We start from the raw sequence: 17,818 nt of genomic DNA, 5'->3' as shown, positions 1-17,818 counted from the left end.
TCTTTAAAACCAATTGTACGAATACACAATTACTAACACACAGCAACACAAACACACTGTTCTCAAGGTTGTCAAAACACAGTAAAAGAGCAAGTGTTAACAGCCATGTGAAATCCCAACCAGTCAAAGCCATAAGATCATCTAAAACGTATGTTGTCTCACTCAGACTTTCCCAGCCACTCTCATCTCTAGTCACATGAAGCACTCATCACTAATCATAGTGTGTACATTCATTTCTATGTGATTTACAGGTGTATCAGGTTCCAGCTTGTCTAAGTGTGCTGTTGGAACTTGATTCCAGTGATTCTCAGGTATACGGTTTCCCTTCTGCTGCAGTCACCCTGTTCATAGGCTGACACACCTCTGACGAAATGCAATCGATCAGCGCTACCGTCTGATTTCAACTTGACTCACCTCTGTGTCTCACGTGTTTAGCTTCTATTCTCTTCTAGCTCCTCTATTCTCATGTTACAGGTTGTTTAAGGTGGCTTGGTTCCAGGGCCCTGACTCACGTGATGTTGTGGAGTACACGCCTGAGACGTTTGTCCCCGAAACGAACCAGATCGCTTACGTAGCATTTTAACTCCAATCGAACCAAAGCGACACATGAAGCTGTGTTGGGGGGGTCAATGTTTGAAAGGACTGCATTATTTTACCTCAATACTGTATAGATTTTCTCATGCCACAAATCAATATTTTTAGTTACAGTTTTCATATGAATATTTTTGGAAAACAGAGTGAGTCAGCAAGAAAGTAAAGTTGACTGTAGCATAAGGTCGCATACTGTTCGTCCTGAATAGTATTCGATATTGGAATTAGTATGTTGAGACATGTATTTTCGAAGTACCTGGACGATCTACTATTTCCGGTAAAATTCGATGTGTAGATCCACAAACACTCCAACGGCTAATATTACCCACAATTCACCTTGAGAGGGCGGAGTTTAGTGACGCTCCACTCTATTAATAAAATTAAACAAGTGATGCATCACGAAATTAATAAATGCAATTATACAGTAAACATTACATGAGAAATGATGGATAAAGAAATACCAAAATTGATTTTTTTGATGTGTGTGACTGACAGATCACAATGTTGTCCAGGCAACAACATGATTTATGGGTAGGCCTACATATTTTCAAAATTGACTATAACAGGTAAGTTGGTTCTTTGAATGATTGTTCAACTAAAAGAGTACATAACACGAGATCATGAAAATTACATTTCATGCAGTGTGTAATGTTGCCGTGTTTGAAAGTAAACAGTCTGCCAAGTTGTAAATCCGAAGGTGAATGAATAACAAAGTTATTGGCTTGGAAAAAAGGGAGTCACACAAACAAGTCGTCTCTAGTCCGATTCGCGAACTGCCGCGGATTCATGTCACTACGGCCCAATCCCAATTCTATTTTCTACCCCTCGCCCCTTCCCCTTGCCCCGTGAAACAAAGTGGCAAGGTGAAGGGTTACACATTTTCCGCTAAGAAATGGGACACCACTACTACACTGTTATACGTCATCATACGTCGTTGCTAGCTCCTAACGTTACGTCAGAGGACATGCGCCGATGCACCGGGTATATGAAATATGACATAAAAAAATCGGGTATATGACATAAAAATATATTTTCTAATATCGTGCAATCAGTGCTGTCCTTTAGCAAACTTGAGTGATTTTTTTTAATGTAACATACATAAAATGAAAAATTGTCATAAAAATCCTTATTAATGGCAAAAATTACTTACATTTGGGTCTGCTTGCTCGAGTGAGCAGCCATGTTGGAAATTTCTCTTAGCCCTTCGTTTGAAGTGAGGTCCCGAAAAATCTTCGTTTGAAGGGCTATCGGGCCCTTACCCCTACCCCTCCAACCAAGAGAATTGAGACACCCCTACCCCTTCATGTGAACACACCAAATGGAGGGGTAGGGGTAAGGGGTAGAATTGGGATCGAGCCTACACATAGTCCCCGCCTACGTTTTGCTAGGACTGCCCGCGAAAACTTCACTCTTCTCCCCCAAACACTGTAGCTCGTGAGCTTCATTCGCGGTAGACCAATCACAGCAGACTAGACTATCTGACCAATCACATCAGACTAGGCTAGCGGAAAGGAGGGGATTAGATAGATGAATCGCGGAACGAATCATTTGAGAGTCAGTCAAGAAGAAAGATAAGAATAACTACCTATTATTACAAAATAATAGTGTTTTTACACCTTCTATGTACATAACCTTGTTGTTGGACACTCCATAAACCAAAGTAGGACTTTAAAAATCCCTAGTTATGTACTCTAAAAAAAAATTATGTTCACTCAAAACTTTAATAGCCTTTGTCTGTTTTCAGTTCACATTGAAAACAGTTTGACGTCTAATTCAGATTTCCAGTGTCTGCTGTTTTAAATGATATTACTGCCTAATTTAACCATTTCTTTAAAGAAAAAACTCTGATAAACCCACTTAGCAATGTCACACTTTATTCCAGCTTATAAAAGCATAATACCCATTAATTTTTATCACTTTACAAACACATTTCACTTAAATAAAATGCACTGTTCACAAAATCTCTAATTCATTCCTCTGGGACATTTTGTAAAGCATGTCAGAGCGTGGAACAGTCACTGAGGGGGGTGGAATTTAAAGAAGGGTCAACTGTGTTTCTCTCTCCTTCTTAATTTAATCTTTCACTATCTCCTGACCTTTCTTTCTCTCTTTAGCCATCCTCAGCACATCTTTATTTTCTCTCACTTCAAACCTTCTCGTAAATCCGAAGTGGCTGAATGTTCTCAAATGAAACCTTCAGACACTAGTATAAATCCAGACTGTTAGAACACACTGCAGGACTTTAAAAGAGAGCAGATAAGGAGAGATGTTGGCATGACCGGTGGAAACTTTAAACACCCTACATGCATATCAGCTCCGTTCTCCAGCAAACAGACACGCTCCATATCTCCTCAGCAGGAATCTATGACTTTCTAACCTCAAACATAAGCTAACTCCCATTTTGATGTGATAAAACTTATCTCTAAGGTATGTGTTTTTTTATGAAAAAGGAATGAATCAAAATAATGTCATATGTGGGACCCGTGAGACCCATATGGACCTGAGATCAAAGACCACACCATGGAAGAGAGAGAAATTAAAGGGTAAAAAAGTCACATCAGCACATGCAAACACACACAACACAGTTTGGTGGTGACTGAGGAAGAGATTTGTGTGACTGGAGCTCAACTCAATAAAATGTTAACTAACAAATAGATAAATAAACAAAAGCAAAACAAAAACTCGACACGGTGCCCAAAACCCAGTAGTGGTTGTATTGCTTTTGTTTGAACAGAGTTGCATCATGGGGACAAAAGAAACAAACAAGCGAGGAGACAAACATTTGAAATGTACAATGACAAAACCCTAAATCTTCCTCAGCAGCAGCTGTTTAATAAATCATTGCAGCTGAATGAGGCAGATTAGCTGAGGATGTTCCCCCATTTGCTCCATTTTTTTTCTTTAGCAATAGCAGAGAGTGATTCGCCTCAGCCCACTGGCATCAGAAACAGCCAGTCGCCAGAAGCACATGTAGAGACGACCATTTATTTTGAAGAAATTAACTAAATTAAATCATGTCATTTCATCATAAGCCGGAGAGCAGATATAGACTACCACAATAAACAGCAGATACTCGAAGGACTAAACGAGAGGAGATAATAGATAAAGCTATGATATTTCTTTCATAGATCGCACAAAACTACTGTGACTTCAGTAACACTAGAAGGAAGTGCATGAAAATACATCAGTATTACATATAAAATATCTAAAAAAAAAAACCTTTGAGAAGAAGAAAATAATTTTATGTGTAGAACCAAGTTGCATTGTAGATTTATGACAATTAAAGCACATATGTGTAACTTTTGTAATTTTTTTAAAAGTGATTATTATTTTTATAATGCAATCATGTTATATAAAATAATAAAGTAATACTTTTTGTTTAATTCAGCAAGGCAAAACAACAAATATTACATGCTATATATGTATATTTAAAATATTTTTTTAATTATAGTATATTATTATTATTTTACATGATTATTTTGTAATTCTTATCAAATTAAAGCAACTATGCCAAAAACCTAAAAGTCACACAAATAAGAAATTATATTAATATTATATACGAAAATAAAGCCTATTTTGTTCTTTTAACTTTTGGTTAAAAATATAACACGTATGTTCTTTTTTGAGAGATTGACCCCAAATTGCTTCTGGCTATATACAGGATATTATTATACAGTATATCCTGTGTTTGACTTTCATTACACAAAAAAACAAAGAATGATAAAAGTAAAAAGTAACAGTTCTTCATTTTTCTTTTTTTACACAACAGCACGCAGCAGCTGAACTGATGGAAGTTTATAGTGACGAGGAATAAAAAGCACAGGGGGGTTGCTGTGTAGTCCTGTAACTCGAGAGAGGCCGTGGGGAAGTGGGTTAAGAGGTTAGAGACACACAGAGGCTCCAGTGAGTATCTGCTGTCTTCCCTCACCTCATGTTCACTTCCTAAAAATACAGCTTACAATCAGTACAGCTAGAACTCCTTTCTGCGTTAACCAAACGAAACCCAGTCCTGTCCTACATTCAGCTCACACAATGCCAGCCTAGATATAAAGCACGCAGATCATCCATTAATCCATGAAGATACACATACTAATATCTAAAACATGTCAAATCTATCTGATATCACATTCACCACAGTCAACAATTTCATCAGCAACATTTCATCAACATGCCTCAGCTGTTAGCTTAGCTTAACTTAAAAATGCCACACGCACACCCACCCGTGACTCTGTGGCATCCCACACACACCCACAACCTTGACAGTCTGCATGACAGTATGTGGGAACATCCTGCACATACACACACAAACTAACAACACTGGTTTATAGCTGACAATTTTGATCAGTAGAGTTACTCCTGACATACGTGGCTTCCTGACAGTGGCTCTGTTCCAAACCCGAGCGAGTTGTCTATTGCTCCTGTATGACACATCGCTTATTGCTCCCTGAACTCTCTGTAAGTCGCTTTGGATAAAAGCGTCTGCTAAATGACTAAATGTAAATGTAAATGTCTACCTAGACTGCATTTTTAGGCATCAAAGGCACACTCCATAAGCGATGACTTTTCCAAACAGTGGGAAGCATAATTATGCCCAAATCTAAGGGAGCACTACATGTTTCCTTTTCAGATAAGCCATCCCAGAATGCACTGTGATGAGTGAAATAATTTGAGGGAAGTGACGATTCTGATATTCTTTCCAGTCCTGTATAAACAATGTACTATGCAATACTAAAAATACAGTTTTGTGTTCCAACAAAGTATTACATTCTTCCTGTCCTCCATTGCTCATCAAACAGATGAACAGATGATGAACTTTACCACAGCTTTTACCTTTGACCTCAGCCTGGCATTCAGGCATAGTCCTGTCTGACAGCGATATGAGGAGGTTTCCGCGCAGTTGCTGTGTTGATGCCGATGCAGTGTGGGAATTTCAGGATGTGAGGAAAGATCAGACTGAAGAACAGCTGTGAAGGTCACCGCTGCCACGCTCAAACACCCCCTCCCTCAAACACACTATAAGTCCCGTTTCACCCTGTTCCAAGAGGAGGGATTAAATTTAGATCAACACCGCATTAATTAGAAATATGAAATCCTGCTGTATTAGTTAAAGTCCACGCTGGGAGTAACAGACACAGAACAGCATAAATTTGACATTTTTACTGTTGCACTTGTAGAAAAACATGATGAGTCTTGGAATTATAGATGTCATGGAGGATGATGTCTTATTTCAAAAATAATAAATCACACTATAGGAAGCACCAGGACATTTCCAGTGGGTTAAATTATAATAGATTTCATTAACATAAAATATATTATATAATATATAATGTTCTAATATTTATAAACAGCTTCAACATCATCAGACTGGCCCATTTAAGCCACTTAGAAAATAGAAAGAGCACAGAAACCGGCGATATAGAGCAACATGATATTTTGTGGCTGTGCCAATTTTAATGCGATTATTTTCTATTTCATAACGTAATTTGGAAGTCACACCTAATAAATCAGTAAATCCTAATCCCAACCGATGACAATGTGAACACAGCATAGGAGAGAGCAAAAAGGAGAACAGCAATCCCAGAATGGGGGTGTAGAGCAACATGCCTCTCCGTGCACAGGTGGCGCTCAGTGTGACGGCCCCCGGCCCACACTAAACACGACTCGTGACTCACCTATTCCATATTAAAACAATTCCTGCTGGTCCACATGTCCTTTTGCGCAGGCATGCTTACAATGCGGCTTCTCAAGACGTCACGAGGTGCACGTGAGCCATACAACACGTCTGCCGGTAACAGTTAAACCCACACAGTTAGTCACAATCAACAGCCGTACTGTTAACAATGAGTGTTTCAAGTTACGGTCACTCACATAAACATGTGCGACAAGGGAGGATTGACTTTCAATGTCTAACAAACAGATGAGGCAACGGGTCGTGTGTGAGCTGACAGCATAAAGTTCAATTACAATTATAATAAAGAGGACTATTGATACTGATTTGATAGTGGCAGGTGGCATGGCAGCATTAAAGGTCTGTGCCCTACTTAATAACAGGGTGGGCTGGCACACAGATGGACTGGCATTCTGTCAGGTAGCTTCTCCATTACTCCGGCAGAATAGTGACTGATTCGTGCAACATAAATCCACTCAGGCATTAAAAGTTCACCAATTAGTGCAGATCCATTAACATGAGCGATGACAAGCTGAAGAGGCTTCAGGCTCAAGGCTACAAATACAAGCACGCTTCAAATCTCAATCTAGCACATCCCAGACTAAATGTATAAAGTACTATAGGTGAAACTACTTTTAGTAAGGACTAAGAGAACGGCTAAGTCCAATATGTAACCGAATCATTCAGACAGGAACAGTCGTTCATGAAAAATATCTAACTAATCTAATCTATTTGGCATGATTTGCATTATTTTTTAAGCATAAAAGCTAGGGTATCTGTATCGGCCAATAAATGGTCTTTTTTAATGGTATCGTATCGGCCCGCTGCTAACAGTTAAAATACAGTACAGTGCTGTCTTTCTGTCATGATCATTCACTTACTGCTATTAGCAAAACATTGTTGTTGTAGGTTCAGTATGTAGATATTTATGAATGTGTAAATTATACGAACAAAAGCATCTTGTTTGAATCAGACTGCTGTTTGAATGCTTTCTGTCTTGAGACATTTTAGACTCGTGGCTATTAAGAACACTTTTCTGGGTTGCTCTGGAAGAACAGCTATCATTTGTTTATTAAATAAAAATGAAACCAGAAAAGTTTGAAAGTTAAAGAATCTTTAACTAGTGCAAAGCAGTCTTGGTACATGATTTTCAGGGGAAAATGAGAACTAATGGTTACCTTGTTTGTCAATGTTTTAAAATAAAAGCAGTTATCCACTTTTTGCCTTTTGTTTTAGTCTCAGAAAATGTTATATAAATATTTAGAAACTGTATATCGGCCATCATATTGGTTATCGGCTTCCGATGTTAAAGAATTATCGTTATCGTATTTACATATCGGTGCATCCCTAAAAAAAGCCACATTCATTCATTATAACAACACACTATATGAAAGTTTTTCATAAAGTTATTTAGGTTTTAAATGACTAGATAAATGAAATATGAAATAAATGATAACAGGGTGAACTATTTCTAAACAAAAAATCAGACTCACCAGTGAGGTTGGTACGAGCGCTGTAAGAGCCCAGGTAGCTGCTGTCAGTGTTGGGGGTGTAACACTCGAACATGCCCTGGTCAGTGACCCGCAGCTTGGTTATGTGCAACAGGCCCGAGTCGCCACTCAACCTCTCGACGTAGATCTCCTTGTTGTTGACGCGCTGGGAGTACAAAGCATAAGCATAGTTTTGCTGGGATGTGCTGACGATGCGGATCTCTCTATCAGGAGCGTTGTAAAGGTACATGGACCACTCAAAGTCCTGCTCCACCCCTTCCTTGTAGCCGGTTACGTTACACCAGATGGTGATGTGAGAGCCTTCCATTCGAATCAGGGGTCCCGGCTGCACGGTAACCTGCCGCTGGGCTAAGCAAGAGCACGCTGGAGAAAAAGAGAGAGAAAGAGACGTAAGAAAAACTGGTGAACTATAAAGATTGATCTCGATTTTTCCAACTTTTGTTTTAATAAAGGCTGTATAATATAAGGAAAGTATTGAAATATTGTAAATTTGCATATCGCTTGTAACTATTGCAAGCTATATGCTATATTACAAAGCCAAGGGAAACAAATTCATTAAAAAAGTGCGTCTAAACTTTTGTCCAGAAATAACAGTCTGTGCTTTTGAGAATTTTACACCACCTGCATCTGTAAGATTATAGGTGCGCTGAACAGAGGAAAATCTGTTGACTGACATTCTATCTGCGCCATAGCCTGTCCGAGTCTGACAAAATTTAGATCAAGAGAAGAAAAGTGTGAACAGTTGGAGTCGAGGGAACGGTGAGAAAGCCATTCCTCAGATCTCATTGTCCAATCTGTAACGTGTAAAAGATGCAGCCCATCTGCTGCTGTGTCACGTCTGGTATTGGTCTGTGACAATGAGTGCCTATGCGTGTGTGGGTGAGCGTTCCCCATGGCTCTGAAGAGACATCAGTGATTTAATTACTCCTAAATATGCGCACGCATCTGCATCTTTGGGACAGTTTTCCTGCGGTGGACTGAAAGTGGCCTTTATCTCTTTATCTGTTTCCTTCCCTCTTGCATCCAACTCCCACCCATATATGCCTGTGCTTTCCTCATACCGGCCGCCTACACGCAGACACTCCAGAAACTGTGCTAACCACCAGTGAAACAGCATACAAACAACTCAATAGAGTACTGATAGAGAGGTGGGTTACCTTTTTCTCTATGGCACAACAAAGCACATGGGAATTTTGGGTTCAGGTCCAACCTTAACCAAACACACCTGCTTTAAATGATCAAAGTAATCCCAAAGACCTCGATGAGCTGGTTTAGCTGTGTTTAATTCGAGATAAATGTGGCCATCCAGGAATAAAACTGAATGCCCTGGAATAATGTTTCTGACAAAAAACAGCCCAATTAGACACGTAGGGTCAATCTGAAACTGTGGACAAACAAATTCTGTGTTTTACATATTTGTTTAATGCACATATCCTTAAAAAATATCACTTTATAGTCTACATTTCCCTCTGTTTAAAAATAATAGAAAGAGGAAAATTATTAGCTTCTGTGGTTAAACACAGTGGTTCCCAACCTTGTTCCTGGAAGACCCCCAACAGTAAACATTTAGGATGTTCACATCATGGACCTCTCTGTAAATGAGTTAGTCAGGTGTGTTTGATTAGAGAGACAGCCAAAATGTGCACCATTGGGGGCTGTCCAGGAACAGGGCTGGGAACCGTTGGGTTAACAAGGCCATTTACTGGAAAAACACACACAGGGGGGTGTTTGCCGCAGGGAGTGACAGACACAGCACAGATCATGGACACTTACTGTATGCTGGCTCACGCATGAACAGTATTTGAAGCTTTAATTTCCTCATACAGCTCTCAGAATCACTTATAAAAGAAAAATATACAATATTATACTATACAATCATTTAAAGGGATAGTTCAACCAAAACTCATTTTTTTGTTGGAACGCAAAAAATATATTTTGAGAAATGTCTCAGTGGTTTTGTGTCCATGCCATGAAGTCCTGTCAATGGGGCTAATACTGTTTGGTAACCAACATTCTTCTAAGTATCTTTTGTGTTCTGCAGAAGAAAGAAAGTCAGGTTTGGAATGGCATGAGGGTGAGAAAAAGATGAAAGAATTTTCCTTTTTGAGCAAACTGTCCCTCTACGTCCACTAGTAAAAATGCAGTTTCATCAGTAGGCCTACAAAATATGCCAAAAAGCTTTCATATTATTATGAAACTTGATCAAACAGAGTTTAGAACCTTTAACAGCACCAAAGTCCATTACGCACTTCCCGTACGCCTGGAGTGACATCCCAGCATTTAAGCCCTGTCATTCAGTAGATAAAAGTGACCATAAACCATCAAGTCTGATTCCAGCGGGATGAAGATTTCATATGACATTAAATCCAGAGACACTTTTGAGATGTTTAACTGGAACGTCAGGCTCGTTCCTCTTTTTAAAGCACCTGCTGAAAGCAGCATTTTCATGTGGGTCATGGAAGACTTCACCAAAATAACCAACTCGGGCCCGCCATCGCTCTGCAGTATTAAATTTGGATCACATATAAAACCTGCATTTCAAACAAATCGTGTTCTCGACAAATCGAGGCAAATGAGTCTTTAACGGCTTCAAATACAATACATTTTAATAGCAGTTTATTGTGTGTAACTACAAAACAGAAGGAACCTTTCTTGCCGGTGTAACTAGAAGTGAGACGAAAATAAAAAAACAAACGAATTAATAACAAAATGACTAAAGCACATTACAAAATTGCTAAAATGGAAATAAAAATTAACATGAAAAATAAAAAATAACTCTGATGGAGAACTATCACTTGGATTTGGCGAAATATAAGTGAAAGATGCGCTTGAGTTTATTGGAAAACAAAAAGGCAGGTAAAAAGTTAAAGATACAATCTGTAAACTGAAAATATTAATTTAGAATTAGTGCTGTTGGGTCCAATTTTGTTGTAAACGTCAGACGTTTTTCAACACTCAGTGTGGATATAAATATGTAAATTAGTTAGAAATTTTATTTTATTCAACAGGGATGGCAATAGAGAGGCAAAAGTTACAGACTGCAGCTTTAAATATGCTAAAGATCCGAAACTGGATTTTTTGCAAATTACATCTTGAATTTGAAATCCCCCTGGCTCCAAAATCTTCCACGGTTTGAAAGAGAATGACACTTCTGGTGTATTACTAATCTAAACCCTTGGTGATTGGGCAGTATACACTAATGATACAGAGCTAACACCCATCCTACCATTACCCTACAAATGGCTGCGAGGAGAGTCCCACGGGAACAAGAAGAGAACATGAAAACATCAGCCACTTCAAAAACATGCCAACAATTAAAGGGCAGATAAATGACAAAGATACCAGCATATAAAAACCTAGATCAGACTGGATCTAATGCAATCAGAGCATCTGTGTACCAAAAAGAATAAGCTATAGAGACAATGCAGAGTTCAGGGAAATGGAGAGTACAGTCTAGTCTTTGGTCAGCACAAAATTCAAGGTTGTAGTCTGATAAATACGGGTGCATGAGAGACTCCCACATTCTCTCTCCCATGTCTGCTGTTTGTCTTGCTTTAATTGCCTCTCACACCTCGAGCCCTAAACCACTTTAATGGAGAGTCAGTGCGTATAGGCACAAGCCATGATCCCACGGAGCCGGGCACAGGAGAGTAACTCGATGCCCCTCACAAATACACATGCACACTCAGCTCTGGTGTTTTAACAGCAACAGTCTCAGAGAAAAAACTGGCCCAGGCCATTATCGCTATCACCACACCTCACAAGCTCCAAACCCAGCAGAGCAATTACTAAAATATCTTCTGCTCATTTGACGCTAGCTGGAGTGCACACACTCACTCACACGGAGAGCACAGAGGGGCCCGGGCGGGAAATGTTAGCCAATTAGGATTTAGCGGCCGGTCCAATGACCTGAAGTGAGAATCGTATTGAGAGAGAATGCTACTTGAAGGCTGGCCCCAAATCCAACTTTTTCTGTCTACACGTAGCACACATCTTATTTTTTTCTGAGCGGTGTGAACACCAAAAATCCAATCTTTGCTAAACAGATTTGGGCCCCTTTTACATGTGGTCATCAATGCTATTGCGTGACCGTGTGACCCGAGTCTTACATCACATGGGGCATCTTCCATTTTTAACCACACTTTTATGATTGTAACTTGCACATAGGGCTTTCGTGGTGGCTGTATATCGTTGGTTTGTTCAAAATGAACAATTAAATGTATAAATGAAATGTCTGTCATTATATTCACCTTCATGCCATTTCACAAGTACGTCCTTTTGAAAGTAGTCCAAATAGTAGTCTATACAACTTATTTAATGTCATTAATGCCAAATGATGCCTTTTTACTCATGTTGTAACTTAACGTGAGGCACACATTTGAATATTTTTATGTTTTTTCCTTAGAAAAAGCTAGCAACTTCTGAAGGTATAAAGTATAATATTTTGAATGGCACAGAAAAATAATAGCATATTTAATATTAGAGTGCGTAAATCATGACCCAATTTTCATGATTAGATTAATTATACCATTAAGCCTTGTATTGTGATTATAGACTTAAAGAGCGGAACCACTTAAATTAATACTTCAAGGTGCTGGATTTCTGTCTGATACACTACGATCTTATAACTGAGCTGAGTCAGACAAAATGTCAAGATGACTCATGTAACAGCTTGCAAGTTTAACAGAGCTCTGATGATTTATGTGCTACAGATTTAAGAATCCCTTTCCAACTGGAGATAAGGAGGAACGTGGGAATAATATGGTTCACTGGAGGATAGATTTGAGAAGTGCAAGCCAGCTTCGGTGCATCTAGTTAAGCGTGCCAAAATGCATAAACAGATATTTAAGCAAACAGACCTGAGCATCTCTGGGATTGTAATTGCATCCACATTAAAGCATTGAAGTGCGCTACATTATCCGCATTTCATGCCCTTTTTGACACAGCTGAGGCCTCCTTAATTCCAGCTTGCAATGTTCAGACAAGAGTAGCTAAATTATTAATTATCTGGTCAACTTCACTGAATAACAAGCTTAAGCAGTTTACAATGTATAATATATTAAAATAAACACACAAACTTTTTTTAAATCTGGTATATTTTTGCAATTTATTATGCAAAAATATGATTTTTGTTTGGGAGTCCGAGACGTAACATACCAATTTATCCATAATAAATTGGTTCAAATATACAATTAATCAAATTAGAATTACACTATATTACCACAGCAGAGGATCAACAATTAATTAAACAAAAAAATGTAGTATAAGCGTTTATGTAAGCTATTTTTGTATATTACAATAAAAGCCCATATTGCCTGATATACTGTAGTCTTGCCAAACAGACTGTCCAATAAATACCTTCAAGGTTTAGTGTTTTGTCCATGTTGTACCATACCCTGAACCTGAAGAGGAATTAAAAGCAAATATTGTACCCCTCAAACCTCACTTTTGGCAACTACTTTATGTTATTAATAGAACAAATGCAAATACAATAAGGTTTCTGTCTAGGGGACAGAAAATATCTTTATAGCTCATGAATGGGCTTTTCAGTAAATGGAAGGTCCTTGTAATTATAGGAGCACCAACGTGTGTGTGTGTGTGTGTGTGTGTTGTTCTCTTCCAGGTCAGGACAGGGACCCCAGTCAGTACCTCAGCTGTGCCACGTAAAAACAACACAGATCTTTTAGTACACGCAGACGGGGGGTGACACGCTGCTTCCTCCGTGTGTGCGCGCGTGTGCAAGCAGCTGGAGGCACAGCTGTACTGGTGTTGCTCCCTATAAACGTGTATGAGTCCAGAAAATTATTAACTGTATTTGGCTGTTTAACTGCTCAATGTCAGGAAGAGAAAAAGGCAGTGAGTTCCAGTCCCGACGGGAGGCCAGGAAATGAGGAGTAAGACACAATAAGCTCTTGGTCTGTGATTAGATCAATATAAAAGCTTTCCATGAGCAGAGACGTGACATCCTCTGTGGGGATGTCAGAGGAGAATCCTGGTCCAGTCTGTTAAATAGGTTGCGGTAAGACTGAGGCTCTGTTCCGAAACCTAATGAGCTGCCTACTTAGGGAGCGTTTTAGGACATCATGGGCACGCAATCATTACAGACACCCAAAAGGGTCCTGCTTTTGTGAAGAAAGCTATCCCATAATGCATTGTGATTAGCCCAGTTGCAAAATGCATCCAAAAGATATTTAAAATGGCCAACCTGGTCTTAACTGGTTTTAAGCTGGTCTCCCCATCTGTCCAAGCTGATGCCAACTGGTTAAGCTATTCAGCCCAATGGTCTCCTAGTTGGAATGTGTATGCATTTTGAAATGTTTGTGTGCGGCCACTTGTGAGGTTCCATTCCAATTTATGATGCTCTTTTAGAAGGCTGTCTATGTATGCAGTAGAAAGCAAAGCTACAAATGAAACGAAGCCTAAACGCCCCAGCCTCTGAGCTAAATGAGCAGAGCCATACGTAAAACCCTCTTGATTCACATTCATAAGAGCTTTCAAGCCTGCTACGTGTGCAAAGACCAGCAACACCAACGCATCCAACCCTTGAGACCTGACTACAACAGGACATGCAGAATGACTAATGAGGGGCAAGTAGATATACAGGAAAAGTCTGTGTGTGATGTAGGGATGTGTCATGCATGTGAGGGTTATATGCAAATTATTGAAAAATAGGAGGGGGCATTTTGATGACACAAAAAAAGGATTCACAGTGTTGATGCAAATGGTGTTGGATGAAATAACCACAATGGCACGGTCTCCAGGCATGTTTGTATATGGCTGTTACCGAGTATAAACTGGTGTTAAAGGTCCAATGTGTAATTTTTTGGAGGACCTATTGACAGAAATGCAATATAATATACATAACTATGTCTTCAGAGGTGTATAAAGACCTTACACAATGAAGCATTATGTTTTTATTACCTTAGAATGAGCTATTACATACACCACGGGTCCCCTTTGCCTGGAATCTGCCATTTGTTTCTACAGTATCCCTAAATGGACAAACAGCTCTAGAGAGCATTTCATAAATATGTTATCTCCTTCGGAAAAGAAGCGAAAACGTGACGACATCTTAGTTCTGTGTCAGCCACCATAGTGCTTCAACAGGGTTTCTGCAGTTATCACCAAACTTAATTTAATGCCTTTTAATGCCTTTTTTAATGCCATTTTTAAAACGGTTAATGCCGTAACGGGCCCACGACTAACCTGAATTAGAAATGACTCCGATGACAGCTTAAACATTTATTTGCAGTAACATTTACACTTTCAATACTGATTCATCAAAGTACCAATCACTTACATGTTGGATGCTAGACAGAGTGAAATATCAGGCCATAACTAACTTTCTGTAAATTGTACTGCCACAGTACAAACATTAGCTTTATCAGCTAACAAATTCCATCATCTGAACAGTAAAGCAAAAACTCTGAACCTCTTAACTCTTATAGGTATATAAGTAATACAGTACTAGTAGCAGCAGAGGGTACTCTGTTGGTCGCATTAAAGTAACTAGACATAGTAAATTGCTGCGACTGTGTGACCCTAATAGCCGATTTGTGGCTATCAGACTGCATATGTGATTTAACGGCGTTTACACCCATTGTAGCTATCTTACATTTTTCTTTTTGCAAACACTGCAAAATCCTTCACCTGGTTGACCACGAACGGGCTGCAACCATGTCTTAAAATCATCGTCTTCCAACCACTTCTCCTGGAATTTGCACTTCCCCATGGTGCATCTTCTTTGCTAGGTCTCATCCCACCACTATCCAAACATCCGGCGTTACCGCAAATCCGCACCGGCCTGAAGCAGTTACCAAACTGGTTCCGTGTTTTTAGCGCATAAATGTACAATTTTGCGACAGCAAATCACTTGTAAAGTTCATTCAAAATAAATTGTGAATATTATTTTTTCTTCAAAACTTCCTATAATTTTAATGCCTTCAGAATTTAAATTTAATGCTTTTTAATGCCATTTAAGGCCTTAATTTGATCAAAATCCATTTAATGACTATTAATGCTTTTCAATACCCCGCGGAAACCCTGTTCAAAAGGGAGCAGTGGAGTGAGCCATTTCGCAACCTCGCCGCTCGAGGCCACTAAATGTTATACACTGGACCTTTAAATGTTTTCAAAAAGTTGAAAAATAGACAAGTACTTGTAAAATTGTTGTGTTATCATGGTCGATCAGCTGTCATTTCTAATTAATCATGTCCATTCCTTGTAGAGAAAGTCGTAGCATGTGATATCCAGAGGGGTAGATGGGCAACATGGTTTCCTGGGTCGAGAACAAAACAGGCCAGCAGGAAATAAAAAGAGGTACACAGAACTGGATAATGAACTGAAGGGGGTAATTTGACTGTGGTTATGCATTAGGAACTATGGAGGACCCTGGAGTAGCAAATAACCCATCGTCCATAGACCACCGGATGTAATTTGTACTGGTTGCAACAGGATCGTTGTAAAACTGGACCCCAGCAAACATAAAGAGCAAGTGCATCATTAGCACAATCTCTGTCTTCAGGCATAATTCCCTCCATCAATAAATAACCGTAGTAGCGTTTTTTTTTTACTTAATGCCGCTGTCCTTTTCCACGCAGCCTACCATTCACTTCCATCACAGCAGCAGTCAGTGGACTTCAGCCTCCAAGCAGCGGTGTGCATTCCCGGAAAGGCTATTTAGATGAAGAATGAACGGCCCCATAGACCGTGCCGCGCCCAGCCAGTCGAAAAAACGATATCAAACATTCATTTCTGGGCATGTGGAGCCATATTTACAATATATGCAAAGCTACTCCATCTCTTTCCCCCACCCCTCGGCACTTTTATTGTGCAGTTTTGTCAGGCGAACGGTATCGGTATACATTTCTGCTTGAGCTCATGAATCCATTTGAAATCTTGAAATGATCCACGTTTTTTAATTTTAATAGGATTTGCATTCTGAATGTGACGTCTTTTCAAAATCATCACTGCTCAAGGTTCTTAAGATGATACAAAATCTTTCCATAAACTCAAAACTCAAACAGCCCTGTTGATATTATTAAAATGAATTGAATGCAATAAAAAGACTCCTGAAAAGAGGTCTTAAAGAGATGCAAGCGGTTGTCGAGCACCATCTCATTTTCATCACAACCCGGTGCATTGTGGGTTGGCTTTCAAAATTTTGAGAGTACCGCAAGTTAAAAAGAGACTGTCTGTCTGTTTGTCGTGATGCGCATGTAAGCAGCATTGCAGGACAAGAACATAGCGTCTAAATGTCTGACCGCTGCTAAAAGGAATGACCACAACAACAAAACCTTTTGTCCATTTGAAATTGGCTGGTACAACATCAAGAGCACTATCATGGATGAGAATTTGATAACTATAACGGTCACACTAAGTATTTTATTTAAGTACATAATACTGTATAATCGATATTGGGGGTTAAAAAAATGTTGCAAGTCTTTCCACCTTTATCATTAAGTAATAAAACAAACTTAAAGTCCCAGTGAAATGAACAATTATAATGCCTATTTTTTCATGAAATATTGCAGCATTTATTGTAAATAAATAGTTTATAAATGTGGGTCATTCTCTTTTTAAATTTGTGTACCCTCATAATCTTCAGTTAAAGGGGTCATATGTGTTACAAGTTTCCCATGCATGTATTAGACACGTAAAATTGCAAAGATTTAAGTGTCGGAACAAAAGATGCATTCTATCTAAAAGCGAATGCTCACCCAGACCTGCCTGAGACGCCTTGTGTAACCACAACCCCAAAAATCTACGTCAGTTCATGGTATGAGTTGACTAAGACCGCCCAAATGTATACACAAGTGAGGTGGGCGAACCTGTCAGTACAATTGCTTTGGAACCTGATGTTCCAAATATGGTAAGAGTTGGTGTTACATTTCCGTCACACGCTTGCAGTATTCGACTAATCACTACACACTGGTTAACTGGCCAATCATAGCACACCTCGCTTTTCAGAGCGATGAGCTTTGAGCAAAGAGGAGATACAAACATGCACAGTATGTGGAAAATACAGCGTTTTTGAACCTTAAATCGT

The 17,818-nt window shown here is 39.2% G+C and overlaps 1 protein-coding gene across 1 annotated transcript in view; it reads right to left on the bottom strand.

Annotated features, from left to right (window-relative positions):
- The window catches only part of igsf3 (immunoglobulin superfamily, member 3), a 135,768-nt gene that overhangs the window by 97,492 nt on the left and 20,458 nt on the right, over window positions 1-17,818 (bottom strand). The window contains exon 2 of the mRNA XM_057335847.1: window positions 7,753-8,133. Within this exon, the coding sequence (XP_057191830.1) occupies window positions 7,753-8,133 (381 nt within the window). The remainder of the gene's footprint in view (window positions 1-7,752; window positions 8,134-17,818) is intronic.

The sequence above is a fragment of the Triplophysa rosa genome, linkage group LG6, assembly GCF_024868665.1.
Source record: "Triplophysa rosa linkage group LG6, Trosa_1v2, whole genome shotgun sequence".
In the NCBI taxonomy this organism is placed as follows: Eukaryota; Metazoa; Chordata; class Actinopteri; order Cypriniformes; family Nemacheilidae; genus Triplophysa; species Triplophysa rosa.
Note: the sequence above shows the minus strand (reverse complement) of the source record. Positions and strands in the feature narration are given on the sequence as shown.